At 39.2% G+C, this 14510-nt stretch overlaps 1 protein-coding gene across 1 annotated transcript; it reads right to left on the bottom strand.

Moving 5' to 3' along the window:
- Positions 1-48: 48 nt before the first annotated feature.
- plg (plasminogen) lies at positions 49-7457 on the bottom strand. Its single transcript, XM_058614257.1, has 17 exons — positions 7341-7457; positions 6231-6366; positions 6040-6146; positions 5001-5115; positions 4774-4913; positions 4358-4478; positions 4147-4265; positions 3673-3835; positions 3454-3578; positions 3090-3249; positions 2710-2900; positions 2468-2616; positions 2248-2341; positions 1600-1714; positions 601-675; positions 346-486; positions 49-247 (listed from the first exon to the last, which is right to left on the bottom strand). The coding sequence occupies exons 1-17, from the start codon at positions 7387-7389 to the stop codon at positions 64-66; spliced, it is 2184 nt and encodes a 727-aa protein (XP_058470240.1). The 5' UTR covers positions 7390-7457; the 3' UTR covers positions 49-63.
- Positions 7458-14510: the final 7053 nt, after the last annotated feature.

The raw sequence follows: 14510 nt of genomic DNA, 5'->3' as shown, positions 1-14510 counted from the left end.
AAACTGTCAATAGAAAAACCACAAGTTTTACTACAATGAAACACTTATTTGAAGAAGTGAGGACTAATCTGGAAGGTCCTCACTATTCACATGTAAAAGTGTGGTCCCCACAAGTATACCAGCACAAGAACACATGTGTACCTTCAGTTTCACCCCATCCAGTGACGTAACACTCTGTTCCACTGGGACAACAAAGTTCTTCTGTGGCAGACAAGCGGGCAGGACTTTGTCATTGATCAGTGCAGGACTGAAAAAAACAAAACAAACACACAGAGAGAAACCTTATAATCAATATTTCAGCAATATCAGCACTGGTTCCAGGTCGATGAACCATCCACTTCTCACCGCTCCAGTTTAAGCAGAGCGATGTCGGCTCGGTTCAGTCCCAGCACAATTTTCTCCAGTTGTCTCTCCTGCTTAGACCGTTCGTTAGCTCTTTCTGTGTGAATGCCCAGGAGAATCTGGTAGGCCGAAGGCCGTGTGGACCTACGTCACATTTGTAAAATGAAACATAAACACACCTGTTACACACTGAGATGGTGGTGGTTTAGTCAGCGCTGAGATGCCTTTTTTTTTTTAGTAGCAGAAGTTTGACCTGACCTCTCCATGCAGTGAGCAGCAGTGAGAACCCACTGAGGGTGGATCAGAGTTCCTCCACAGAAATGGATTCCTGCGCTAAAAGAAACAAATACAACATGTATACATTTATCTGCGCCAGATAGACGCAAAAGTAGAGATAACACAACTGCTTTAATGTCAGATAAGACGTTTTAAAAGTAAAGAATACACATATGGCTAGTTAGCTAGCTAGCGTAGATAGATAGGTAGATGGCTAGTTATTAACTAGCATAGATAGATGGCTAGTTAGCCAGCTAATGTAGACAATGATGTAAGATAGATAGATAGATAGATAGATAGATAGATAGATAGATAGATAGATAGATAGATAGATAGATAGATAGATAGATTATTCAAAACTGGAAACATTTGTATGCTAGTTTAATTAGTGTAAAATAGCTTGAACAAAAACCTAATCATGCTTTTGCTGGATTATCATTGTAACTGGAGTAAAGTGGTCTTTTCACTGTGCTTTGGTAAGAATGGTGCATGTTAACCATTCATAATAAAAGGGTCAAATGTGCTCTCATCCACTTTGTATGAAAAATATATCAATTTTGATGCTTTATAATCTGAATACAAAACATCCATTACCAACATACTGGTTATTTCCTTATCAGGTCACAGAGGTAAACAACAATTTCAATGAAAGATAAATAAAAAAACAAGAAGGTCTTTGTTAACATGTGAGGATATTTTCAGATTCACACTTCAAACCATTTGCATGAAAAAAAATATTGCATCCGCTCAATCATAAAAAAAGATTTCTAGGTATCCATCATTTGTCCATGTTTGTTGTTTCCTGGGATCCTTAACCCACCCTGACTTGGGAAACAGGTTAAAACATTTTCTTTTGACATTTAGATGAGGGTTTTGCTTATTTTCCACTTCTTGTAAAAATCTCTTCTTGTACAACTTTGACCTTTAAATCACATTTCACAAATGTTTTTTTAACTCATACTTTTGTATAGGTGGACTCACCTGGTGCGGAGGCTAATCTGCCACGGCCACGAGTGAGGTTTAGACACGCAGCCTCCGACAATACGACCAAAACAGCGCTTCGGTTTGGTCACCGGCATCCCACAGCTCAGTCCAGCTACAGAGAAAGAAAAACACTGAGTTGTCGATTGGTTTTGTTTAATAAAGGTGAATCTTTTATATTAAAGGGACAGGTCACATACAAGGGTTTTTGACACATTTGACACCATGACTTTGGTGCAGAGTATAAGTGTCATTTTCTAGACGAGATTTTCTCTTTGGTCTCTGCTGGCAGCCATCTTATTGGTGTGCGGGTCCCAGGCTACTTGACGGAACTATGTCTTTAAGCATGAGAAAATTATACTGATGGCTATACAGTCACAGCTCATTCATTTTCTATTGGTACAAATTTTATACCACTGAGGATTGTGAACCAACTGTACCATCCAGTACCCATTCAATATGTGCCTGTTTTTGTTTTTCGTCGTATTTCTTATCCAAGCAACTTCAAAGTCAGCAATGCACACCCTGGTGCCCTTAATAAGTCTTCTTCCAAGTTTGAAGCCTGTCATATGGAGCGTATAAATCTATAGATCATAGATATAGTATATAAAAACTGTACAAAGCTACCATTAAATAGTGTTCACGTACCACAGTCTGTGATCTGACAGTAATCCCACTTCTTGTTCCTGTCAGTGGTGTAGCACCAAGGTCCGTTCACGTCGCCATCAGGGTTTCTACAGCTCTGACAGACACAAATTATGAAGTACTGTCACGTCTTTGAACACTGTTTTTATTAAAAAAAACAAAACCAAAACTAAACTGCAGTGGAATTTTCAAGTCAAAGTGGTCGCCACAGAAAATCACTTACATTACCCTCCAGGCCCTTGGTGGGATGGCTCTGTGGGGTGAAGCTGTTATGTTGATGAGGACTTTGAGAACTCCAGGCCTGGCAGGTCACACCCGAAATGGTGATGGAGGTTGGGCCACGGTATGTATCTCCATTGCCAACCTTGCAGTCTGTCATATAAAAAAAAAATGAGTAGATGTTGGATTGACTTGACAACAAGTGATCTCTTGATCTGATCAGCACAGTTTTAAAAGTTGGTTCACCTTTTACAGGTGGTGTCTGGGTGACGGTGGATGGGCCTTGGGGTACGGAAGGATTTGTCGGTGTTACTCCTGAAGACCCAGTGGAACATTTCTCCAAATTGCAGTACTCCCAGCGGACAGAGGGATCAGTGGTGTAGCACCAGGGAGCTCGGTCATCGTCGGGGTTCCTGCACAGATTCCTTTTGAGGTCCCTGTCGAAAGAGGAAATGGGGAAAGTCAGCACAGCAGGTATAAAGAACATTCATATTTTTGTCGCAGATATGAGCTAAAAAAAGATGTTCTTATCATTTACAACAACAGAGTTACCACCAGGGGGCAGGATCTGGCTTTGAATTTACTGTATTATAATGTACAAATGGCCAACAACAATTGATGCTTACCCTTTTGGGTAGTTCTGTGGAGTCTTTGTGTGTCTGTGAGGAGTCATTAAGCCCCACATCTGACATTTCTTCCCGCTGATGGTCTCTGATGTGATGCCACGGTAACTTGATCCATTGTCCTTGTAACAGTCTTCCTCCTCTGGGGGGATCACTGGGTCATCTGCAGCAAGAGACAAGGACACAGTTTGAGCCACACATGTAGTAAAGTTCAGCCTACATCATACATTCTACGTCCACATGTCTATCGTGGTCCATGTCCATGGCTGTACGTATGGACCCTTTTGGGGTCCAGTGGGTGGCATTCTCTTGTTTTTGTCAAAAGAGACAACTTAGAAGATGGTAACTATGGTATTGTTTATTGCACCTGGTCTGGCTTCATCCCCACAACTGGGCACTGTGCAGTACTCCCAGCGAGTGTCAGGGTCAGTGGTGTAACACCAGGGCTTCCTCTCGTTGTCTGGGTTACGACAGTAGTTGTTTTCCAGGCCTCTGACAAACAATGAAAAAGACAAACAGAGATAGAGCCAAGGTAAACTGTTTTTGCTTGTGTTGTTCATGTTTGTTCTGTTTTTTGTTCTCTTACTTGCAGGGGTAGTTGTCTGGGCTGCGATTGTGTTTCTGAGGCACCTGAACCGACCAGCTCTGGCAGGTTTTGCCAGACTCTGTGACAGCAACCGTACCTCGGTACGAGCTGCCTTCACCTGAGGCGCAAGTCAACTCTGGATCAATGGTGGGAGGCTCGGATGCTGAGGACGGATGAGAAAATGTTTCAGCTGGTGAACTCAACATCTTACCTACATTTTCCTCTGGTAATTTTGAATCTCAATCAATCTTAACTTTGTGTTTGTATCTTAGTCTTTTAAATGAAACAAGTTACTATATGTCAGGTTTCAGCAGGTACGTACGTGTTTCAGACACACACACGCCCATTTAAGTTATTTAGGGAATCAAAACATTCACAACACAATTCCAGTATATTCTGTCTGCTTCCTGGACCACAGAAATATGAAATCTACTTTGCAGTAGCACATGATCATATTGAAATAGTAGGACTTACTGCAGCGTGGAATGGAGCAGAAGTCCCATCGTTTGGACGGACTGGTGGTGAAGCACCAAGGTCGGGGGTCTCCATCAGGGTTTCTGCAGTAGTTCTCTTCAAGGAACTTTTCTGGGAGACTAGAGGAAGCAATGTAGTGTACTGACTCATTTAGCTTTAGATCAGTGTCCTTAATATGTTAAATCCTTGTTGATTTATATAATTGCCTTACGCGCCGGGGTTGTAGCCATGGTTGTTAGGTGTCTGTGAGTCCCATCGTTGGCAGGTGAAGCCATTTTCAGTGGTTGATGTTTTTCCCCTGTAGTTCTCACCACTGCAGTGAATACAATCATCTGTAAAAGAAACACACACACAGACATTACACTGTCATTTACGAAAATAATCATTGTTGGAAGAGGACAGAGTAATACACGCACCATGAGGATAGCACAATTTAACAGCTGTATAGATAAAGATTTAACATTGCTTGAAAAGTTTTTAGCTTAATGATGTCTGTGGTGTGTCCTACAGAGTTCCTACTACAGCTACCACAGCTTCAGGTTGCTACTTAAAACGTTCAGCAAAACCTTTGCTTAAATTTGAGCCCTGGCATGAGCAGTTTGCAGTATCGTTCTGAAAATGTCTCACCTGCACAGCTGGGCACGTTACAGTGCTCCCAGCGGGTGCTGCTATCAGTGGTGTAACACCAGGGACCGCCGCCATCACCATCAGGGTTTCTGCAGAAGTTAGAGTCCAGGTCTGCTTTGGGATGAGACTGTGGTGTGAAACTGCAAGACACAATTGAGAAAAATTATATTTAAAATTCTAAATGGACATTTTTAGGACATAAAACAAGGTATTGTGAGAATACGTACTTTGGCTTATGGGGATATTTTGCTTCCCATCGCTGACATTTCTTTCCTGATTTTGTTTTGGACTTTGTTCCTCTGTAATCTGTTCCTATTCCTTTTACACACTCCAGGAGGTAATCTAGAAATAAACAAATTAATCAGCACTGCATGTTTGTTGGTAGAATCCTTGTTGACCAGTGGTATAAGTCTACATGATACGCAGGTATAGGCCTTTTACCCATGGTCTATGGTCATAACACATCACTCATGACCATAGGTGAGGCTAGAAATTGTGATCGGTCGGTAGACTGACAGATTTTGGCTCACCTCTATTTTCGTCACAACAGAATAAACGCAATACTGCTCTGGTGGCCCTGATTTTCCTGCCAATCTCACGCACCATTGTTCCCTCACTCGTGAACAAAACCCAGAGATACATAGGTAGTTTTCAGAAAGTAGAAGATGAGAAAAACAATGAACAAGAAGTGAAGACCTATGTTTTTAGGTGGACCAGAGTTCGCATCTTTGGTGTGCATCAGAGTTCGGTTGTGCATTCACACCTCTCCAAAGGAACCGGACTGAGCAAACAAGCTACGGTTCGATTAATTAAGGACTGGTGTGAATGAATGCACCCTTTGAGTCGTTCACTTGGGGGTAAGGACTCATTCTCCACCTGGACTAGGAAATCCATCGGTTTCTTACTGAGAACCATGGCCTCCAATTTAAAGGTGCCAATTCATGGTATATTGGGGAATGACATTAAACTCATTACACTAGTCTACTGTATAATGAGGGTATACAGTACAACATTATCCGCTGATCAAAATTTATCAGAGAATTCCCTGATGCCACTGTTGTTGTCTGTGGGACAGTTGTGTTTGACTTATTGTCCCTCTTCACAGTGTTTGCAGACACAGTCCAAACACCACTGATCATGCAAATCGGCTAAACATTAACCACAGAGCAATGAAAAGAAAAGGTATCACATACTATATGTAGAGGCTTTCAGTCAGCATCAAAACAGAAAAAGGAGGAAAAAGGAAAAATGCCAAAAGGGACTTGCCTTGTTTTTCATATAAAGCTGCACTTGTTCTCCGCAGTAAGATCTCTGTTTTTGAGTTATCTGATATTGTCCAGCATTCTTGATCCTTTTCAATATACACGAAAGACCTGTGGGAAGGTCACACTCAGGAGTCAGTTGGGTTTGGAAGGTAGATGTTAAACTGAGATGTCAACATTTGTGCGTGGACTCACTTGCACATGAACGTTGTTTCCGCGTTACATTTGTCAGCGCATTCAGTCGCGCTGTTCACCGTGTGCTGTCGCCTGTTCAACGAGGTGATCCACGCCCCTTCTGTTTTGTCGTAGCCGCTCACCTCGGAACAACTCACTAGAATCAAGGAGGGAAAAGATATAGTCAAAAAGGCGTATGATTATATATTAACGTGTATATTTCTGTAAAGGTACAAAGGTCTTTTTGCCTTTTCATACAGAGTTCTATGCTAGCTATTTATTTGTTTGTGTTATTTATTTTCACTATATGTCTGTTGATTTCCCTCAAGTTATTACTTGCATCATTATAAATTAGGTTATAATAGGCTTTAATAAATCTATACATTTTGCACAACAGCACAGGCTTATTTATTTATTTAGCTAGTTATTTGTGAGTCATAATGTACACAAATAGGAACTGAGTAACCATGATAAATGGTGCCAACTAATTCATGTTCATCATATGCCAGGAAATGTCAGAACTGTCTATATATGTTATTTACATTCGGTGACTAATGGTTTGATTACGTTGGACTTTGGCTGTTCATATCAGCACAGAAATGGCTAAAAAAAAAGCCATAACTTGAACATTTTGGATCATAGATGGTTCTTATAAAGTTTTTACATTTTGTTTTATTATTGTTGAGTCAAGTGAAGTCATATATGCAAAACAAACAGAAAACCCTATGGGATCTCTGATTGACCCCTGGGGTACACCATAACTGTTATATTCAGATTAAAATGCAGCAGAACATTCTTCTAAGAAGCATTACTATTAGTATAAATAATTTAGCTTCAAAACCTCCACTGTGATTATATACACCTCAAATTTGACAACAAATAACATTAAGTAATTACTGTAAGAAGCAAATTTAAAATAACTTAAATAATAAATATCGCGATTAAATGTAGCATTACATGATATTTTATTAAATTAAATCTTTTTTTTCCTTGGATCAATGAGAGTAAAAGCAACTTTAAAACATTTTAGTGCATGCAAATTTGTTCCATCATGAATGTAATTTTAAAAAAATATAAATTTTATGGTATTTATATAATTACCGTCTATTCATACCCATCATTATTTCTTACCAGTGTAGATCAGGGCTCCCAGGAAAAAAGCTGCTTTACACAGGTCCATGGTGAGACCCCTACTCTAGCAGCTCATAATAGAATGAGTCTCTGCGGTCCCTCCAGATCTATTATTGCGAACTTTGGGTGCATTGAGAAGACAAATAGCACCGGCTGAGACATTAGTCAATCATTGGCTGGACAAGGACAGCGAAAGAGCAACAGGTCAAAATCCTTGTTTCTGGGACACAAAGTGTTACTTTGTAACATCACAGTGCGTCGGTTTTCGGTTTCTTAAATAAAGGGGCAGATGAAACACGATGAGGTTGATCTATCTATCTATCTATCTATCTATCTTGTTTATATGCTTGTTTGTTAGTCTTTCTTTCTTTCTCTCTTTATTTCTTTCTTTTTCTTTATTTCTTGCTAACTTACTAGCTTACATAAAATGAGCTATCTATCTCTCTTGAGCTAGCTAGCTTACATTAATTACACAAGCGAACACATTTTTCAAGTTTTGAATTACCTACCTACCTACCTACTGTACCTACCTGCAATTACATGCAGTAGCTTTAGTTCTAGGAAAACATTTTTTCTAGTATTTGGTCATTGTTACAAAGAGGAATTAACGCAATATTAGATTAGGTTAAAGACGTAGGGATTAAACAATGTACACATGATAAGACAGGCGTCCAGATATTGAAAGAAATAAAGCCACCCTCAGTCTAGATCAAATTTGATCAATCAATGGAGTTAATCTTCAGCCAACGAGAGGGGACACAAGTCCTCCAATGGCAAACACAGGATTACAAAACAGTCTACTTTAGACCATCCAGAGGCAGATGACTACACACCACTAACACTGACTGTACTTTTTACCGAAAGAATGTCTGACATTTTATTTGTGATTAGAGACAACAAACTGATATGAAGAGTGGATTAAAGAGAGAACATGAACATTGTTTATTAAATTATTGGGATCATTGAAACTTAAAAAGTGATAAAGAAGTATCTCCTCTGAAAAATGTGTTACTAACCATGTTAAATTTGAGTGTTTAAAATGAGGTTTAAGATCATGTAAAATTAGCAAATGTATCTGCTCAATCTGATTAAAACAACAACAAAAACTGAACAAATGAGTCAAGCAATTGACAATTTACATTTAACAAAGCTATTACTTTATTGACACTTCACCGAAGGCACCATGATAAATTGTAGTATGTGAAGTGGTCCTCTTGAATTCGACCTCCTCTTTGTTGCTGATTGGCAGGTTTTTACTTCTGAAGTGTCTTTAAACTCAGATTCATACATTTTACTGAATGAAAAATCTTTCAAATACAGTTTCTACAGACTCTTCAGCTTTAATAACATCTCGACATAATAAATCTCACCTCATAATTTCCTTTTTTAACAAAAAAACGATGTATTTTTTGGAAAATAAATGTCCAAATTGCCAATTTATTTTCAACAGAGAGAACAGCTGCATTGGTTCTGGTTTGTTCAGTAAGTTGACGGTCAGTCTCATCCATCATTCAATTATAAAATGTCTCTTTCTCCTTAAAAAGGGAAGAAAAGCAGCTTTTTGTAGCTTCATCACTCAAGGTTTCATGTCATTTTTCTTTGTGGTGGATTTTTCCTCCCCCGGTTGCAAAATATACTGTATATCACAGTTCAATAAAAAACAAAAACAGTCATACCAAGTGTGTTCATACCAAGTTTTGGGGATTAAATCAGTATCAAATGTATTGTCAACCCCAAAATGTCATGTTATAGAAGCCTGTTTCCATTAGGGAAAAGGGAGCCACTGTTAAGTCATAATTCTGAGATTCTGAGTCAAACTTATAAGAGAGCAGATACTAAGTTTTTATATTATGAGATATTAGGTCATCATTTTGAGATCATATCTCAGAAAGTACAATTTCATATCTAAATCATAAATATGATTATGTATCTCAAAATGATGACTTAGCATCTCAAATATATGACAGCATCTCTAAATTATGACTGAGTGTACCATAATTGTGACTTAGCATCTCATTATCATGACTTAGTAGCTTGTAATTATTAGTCACATTATTATCTGCTTCAGTCTGGGAACGAGACCCGGGCCATTTTATCACTTTGACTCGTTTTATCGTGAAGAAAAACCTGATTAATCCTCACAAATGTATCATGGTCATTTTGTATTATGTTGAATTAAAACTTTATTTAGTGACGTTTCATCGTTGCGTCTTTGTGTGTTTTCAATTACAGCCACGTTGGACAGAAGGTCTTGGACAGACGGACAAAGAAGACAGCATTTTTTCCTTTGATTATTAAAGCGACTTGTCCTTGACTGGACTATTGTGCCGCACTGATGTTTGGAAGAATGTGTGATTACAACACACAGGGACATATTTTTAACTCTGTTTATCTTTATCTCAAGCAGTGCCATGCATCCCGACACTTAATATCAAGTTATGAGTATTTTCTCTGTATTTCTTTTATTAATATTTCATTTTGCATCATAAACATGTTTATATTGTGAATTATTTATAAAAAAAAACACTTTTATTTTGAAATGTGTGTGAAATAGCATCATAAATGTTATTATTTTCAAAATGTTTGACTTTGTTTCACTTCACTGGCCCCCTACTGGACCAAACTGGACACTCAGTGGCCCCCGAGGTCATTTGAGTTTAACCCCCTGTTTTAAAGGGATAGTTTAGGGTTTTTGTTCTTGTGTGAGTCATTACTGGGGCATCATTTTCTGGGATAACATGGCTGTCAGTTGGGACTGAACCAAAAGAAACAAAAGAGGTATTAGCAGGACCGGCCCAAGCCCTTATGGGGCCCTAAGATGAATTTGATCTGGGGGGCCCCCCTCCCACCACCTCAGTGTAGCCAGTGCTTGACTATTATTGATACCAATATAACACTTTAAATTGTGTTAATTCTAGTCATGTTATTTACACCCAACCAGCGGCTGCAGTGTTTCTTTTTAACCTTAAGAGGGCAGCAAAATCCCAAAAGTGGCCTAGTATTAATTTGGACTTTTGTATTCCTTTTGTAATTCAGTTTCAAAGGACTTAGTAATACCTAGACCAGATCTTTAAATACAAAATAAAACCAAATAACTTAAGCTCAATGCTATTTAGATATCTAAATATATATTTATATATCAATTTCTTCAATATGTTAACATGTTTTTGGGGGGCCGGTGGTTATCAGGGGGGTCCCAAACAGCCACTTAGGTCCCTTATGTGTTGCTCTGGCTCTGGGTTTTAACTACTTAAGTAAAGTTTCACAAATATCTACACTTTCACGTTTCCGGCTGCCATATCTTATATTTTCCTGCTTCTTTCTCCCACAGATTTAAAGTTTGCAAACAGCTCACTCTCCATACACCAAAGTCCATCGAGAAAACCAAAGATTTTACATCACAGCTTACAAGAGTTGCCTCCATTGGTGAGTGCCCACATGTTATTTTGTTTATTTTGACAGGTCTAAACCCTTCGTTCAACAACTTAGCACTCGACAGAAGAAGTAGCAGCTCCTGTGTTTCTTTGAGCTTTAAAAACACCATTTTTTCCTGTGGAGTTTGGTGTAGGAGACTGAATGATTCACCAAGCAACACAAACTTAAATAAAACATTATAAAACAAGACTGAGATTAAAGCACTCCAGGCTCCACTTATCAACACTTGATAGATAACTGAGGCACACATACAAATATGTAAAGAAGTCCCATGTTATTTTAGTAAAATAAAGTTAAATCAACTACATTTTATTCTTATTGCATTAATAACTTCACAGCCTTTGGGTTAATAAACTTATATTGTGAGATTTTATGCCTCTTTGATTGATTATTATTGAATTTGTAGTTTAATGTAGTCAATTATTCACACACGTATAGATATATATATATATATGCATATGTATTCACAGTTTTACATACATGGGTGCTGTCTGTGTCCAAAAGAAACACCACCAACCGCCTCAAGAGGTCGCCAAAGCAACGCTATTTCATTCTTTTGAGACTGAAAAAAGTCTTCAAAGAAAAAGACAATGAGAACATTAGTGTGTGTGTGTGTGTGTGTGTGTACATGTGTATGCATGTTATAATAATAATAATAATAATACATCATATTTTTATAGCACTCAAAGACGCTGTACAAACACAAAACAACAAAACAAAAACAAAAACAAAGGACAGGACTGAGATAAAACAATGGGAAATAGACAGTTAAGTGTAAGCAGTTTTGAACAGGTGGGTTTTGAGTAATGATTTGAATGTCTGTAGTTATGTTATGTCTATTAGTCATTTTTACTTTTGTAATAATCTGTGATGAAGTAATGAAACATATTTGAATGAAAACAAAGAAAAAAAAAAGGGGGAGACTTTAAGTCTGAAATGATGCAAAAACACATTCACATGGTGTAGTTTGTCCAGCTCATCATTGCTTCATAAGCTGTATCTTCTTGTTGTTTCAGGGGCAACAACAATTCCTCTCCATATATATATACATACATACATATATATGTATATAAATATATACATATATATGACACATTGGAAAAATGCACACACACACACACACACACACACACACACACGCACACACACAGAGTCCCAGTGTAGTGAGCCCAGCTGTCTCCGTCTCTGCCATTACTGTAAGAGAATACCCTCGGCCCGCGCTCTCACCCACTCCATCAATCTGCCTCTGTGTGACAGAAACTATGTCCACCTGTTCTCCCACAGTCCACAGTGAGCTGCAGCTCCAGGTCCTGCTCGTGTGTGTGTGTGTGTGTGTGTGTGTGTGTGTCTTCACACCCATGTGGAAAAACAACTGTCAAAATGTCTCGAATGATTACGCCGTTCAGTTTAGTTTATTAAAGTTAGAAAACACTGGTGAGAGTGTGTGTGTGTGAATCTGCCATATAAGCTCTCCTGTGAGCTTTTAATTAAGATTGAATTGAATGTCAGAAGGAAAGATGCGTAGCGACTGTTCTTTGTTCCATTCTATTCTGATTCTAAAACCTTAAAAACAGGGAAACAAAACTTTCTCTTAAATATGAGTGTTTTCTTTTTCGCTCTTAAAAGTGTCTTTTGCAAACTGCTGCAAAAAAAAAAGAAATCCCCCTAAAACAACTCTAAATGCTGTAAATCAGTACAAAAATAGAATAATGTCAAGAGCAAGTGACACAAACATGACTCGACCTCAGACAGGAGGTTATTATAACATATTTTGATAAGAAACGTGATGGAAAAAGCAGGTGTAGCCTCGCAGGCTCACTCTGAGGAAAACAAATGTCATTTTAACCACTTAAAAAAAGGACCACCTCATAATATTAACACCTGCTCAAGTTAAGAATGTTTTCTCTGCTTTATCGCTCCCGTTTCAAATCCCATAGAGAAAACCAGCGATTTTACTTCACAGCTCACAGGCAGTGTTAATCCACTGCTGCCTCTACGAGTCAGTTCAAATGTGTCGTTTTAGGATTTTTGGTGTTTGAATTCCTCTGTTCACTTTCACCTCCGTGACACAAATTCACCAAAACCAGGCAGCAGCACATCAGCAGCTCCTGTGTCTCTGTGAGCTAAAAGTGATGATTTTGAAAATCAACACTTTACCAGTAAATCAACAGGTTTACAAAGCGACACAGACTTCAGTGTCCTGGTGGAAAATGTCGACTAATGGTGAGTTCAAGCGGCAACATCTGCTCAGTATCTCAGCAGATCACAGTCACAATCTCAACAATCACATATTTAGCTGTAATTTGTTCAAAGGTAGATTTTTCATTTATTTTTTTTAAATCCCAAACCCAAACATTCTTTGCCGTTGGAGAGATTTTGCAGGATCTGAACCAGTGATCCAGTGATCCTCTGATCCTCTGATCCTCTGATCCCTCACCTTCAGGCCACGGCTGCAACCCCCTCCTCCAAAACCCTTTTTCTAAATTTCCCTTTTCACCTGTCCAACCAGATTGGACTCATCTTCACACCTCACCAATCACTCTTTATCCCCTCCTCCTCCTCCTCCTCCTTTGCTCTCCTCCTTTTCTTTACCTGTTTGGTCCCCACGTCCATTAAGAACACACACACACACACCCTGAGGCCCGGCAGTGTTCACTAATGCTTGTGAGACTTTAGCAGGAAATGGGGGGGGGGGGGTGCAGTGGTGCAGGTGGAGGTTTGAGGAGCTAAAGGGGGGTTGTAAAGGTGGATGTCCTCCTCTCAGGTTACCTGTCCAGGTTTAAGTCTGTGTTTGTTTAGTGTTACCTCCCAGCGCAGGCCGGAGGTCCGGGCTGACACACGGAGAGCTCTGCTCTGATGTGTGAGTGTGTGTGAGACGCTGTTGACGTTTGAAAGAGCTGACACTTAAGCCGACTATTGTAGGAGACTCTCTGGATCCTACACACACACACACACACACACACACACACACATTCCAAGAGCAGCCATGGACTCATTAGTGTCGTTTTCTTGTGGGTCAAAATATCGATTTGCTGATATATCGTCGTCCTTCCTCATGAAATATGATCGGTGACACAGCGCGGCAAATATCGCACGTTAAGGCGCACTAAAGTAAAACAGTCCCCGCCAGTTTCCCGTCTCCTCCCGGTGGCGCTGCTCAAATAAATGAGAGGGAAACTTGTGCAGAGGTTACCTGGCTGAAGTTTACAGCGCGATAATGGTGGAGAAATCTACAGTATGAGAGATGCTCCATCCACGTTCAATAGGTAGACTTTATGACCTTTGACCTTTCTCTATGTTGTGAATAAATAGAGAAATCCTGCACTTTTAACTCTTCACGTTAATGTTTTGTTTTCATATATCGATGTATCGATGCATGATTGTCTCGCAATATAGTATTTATCACAGAATCGTTGTATCGTAATGTTATTGGTATCGCGCATGGTATCGTATCGTGACGTATCGGACCGATACTGATTATAGTATCGGCTCATCCCGACATATAGCCACTAAAAAAACCTGCAGTGAACGATTCAACTCCATTTTTCACAAAAGTGCATTCGAACTATTTGTTTTGGCAAACAAAAGCTTGATTTCTTTCTGTTACCAGAGTCGCCCCCTGGTGGATAACTGCTTCCATTATATTTTGTAGGCTTCACTTATTTTCTAAACAGTCTGTGGATTATACCGAACCAGGCAGAGTGAAAAGACGACAACAACAACAACAACAACAAC

The sequence above is a fragment of the Solea solea genome, chromosome 17, assembly GCF_958295425.1.
Source record: "Solea solea chromosome 17, fSolSol10.1, whole genome shotgun sequence".
NCBI classification, from domain to species: Eukaryota; Metazoa; Chordata; class Actinopteri; order Pleuronectiformes; family Soleidae; genus Solea; species Solea solea.
This window is presented reverse-complemented; position numbering and strand designations above follow the sequence as displayed.

Coding starts and splice junctions, on each gene's coding strand:
- plg (XM_058614257.1), bottom strand. CDS start 7,389: ATGGACCTGTGTAAAGCAGCTTTTTTCCTGGGAGCCCTGATCTACACT. Junction 6,367..7,340: donor GGGAGCCCTGATCTACACTG/GTAAGAAATAAT, acceptor CCTTGATTCTAG/TGAGTTGTTCCGAGGTGAGC. Junction 4,914..5,000: donor AAATATCCCCATAAGCCAAA/GTACGTATTCTC, acceptor TGTGTCTTGCAG/TTTCACACCACAGTCTCATC.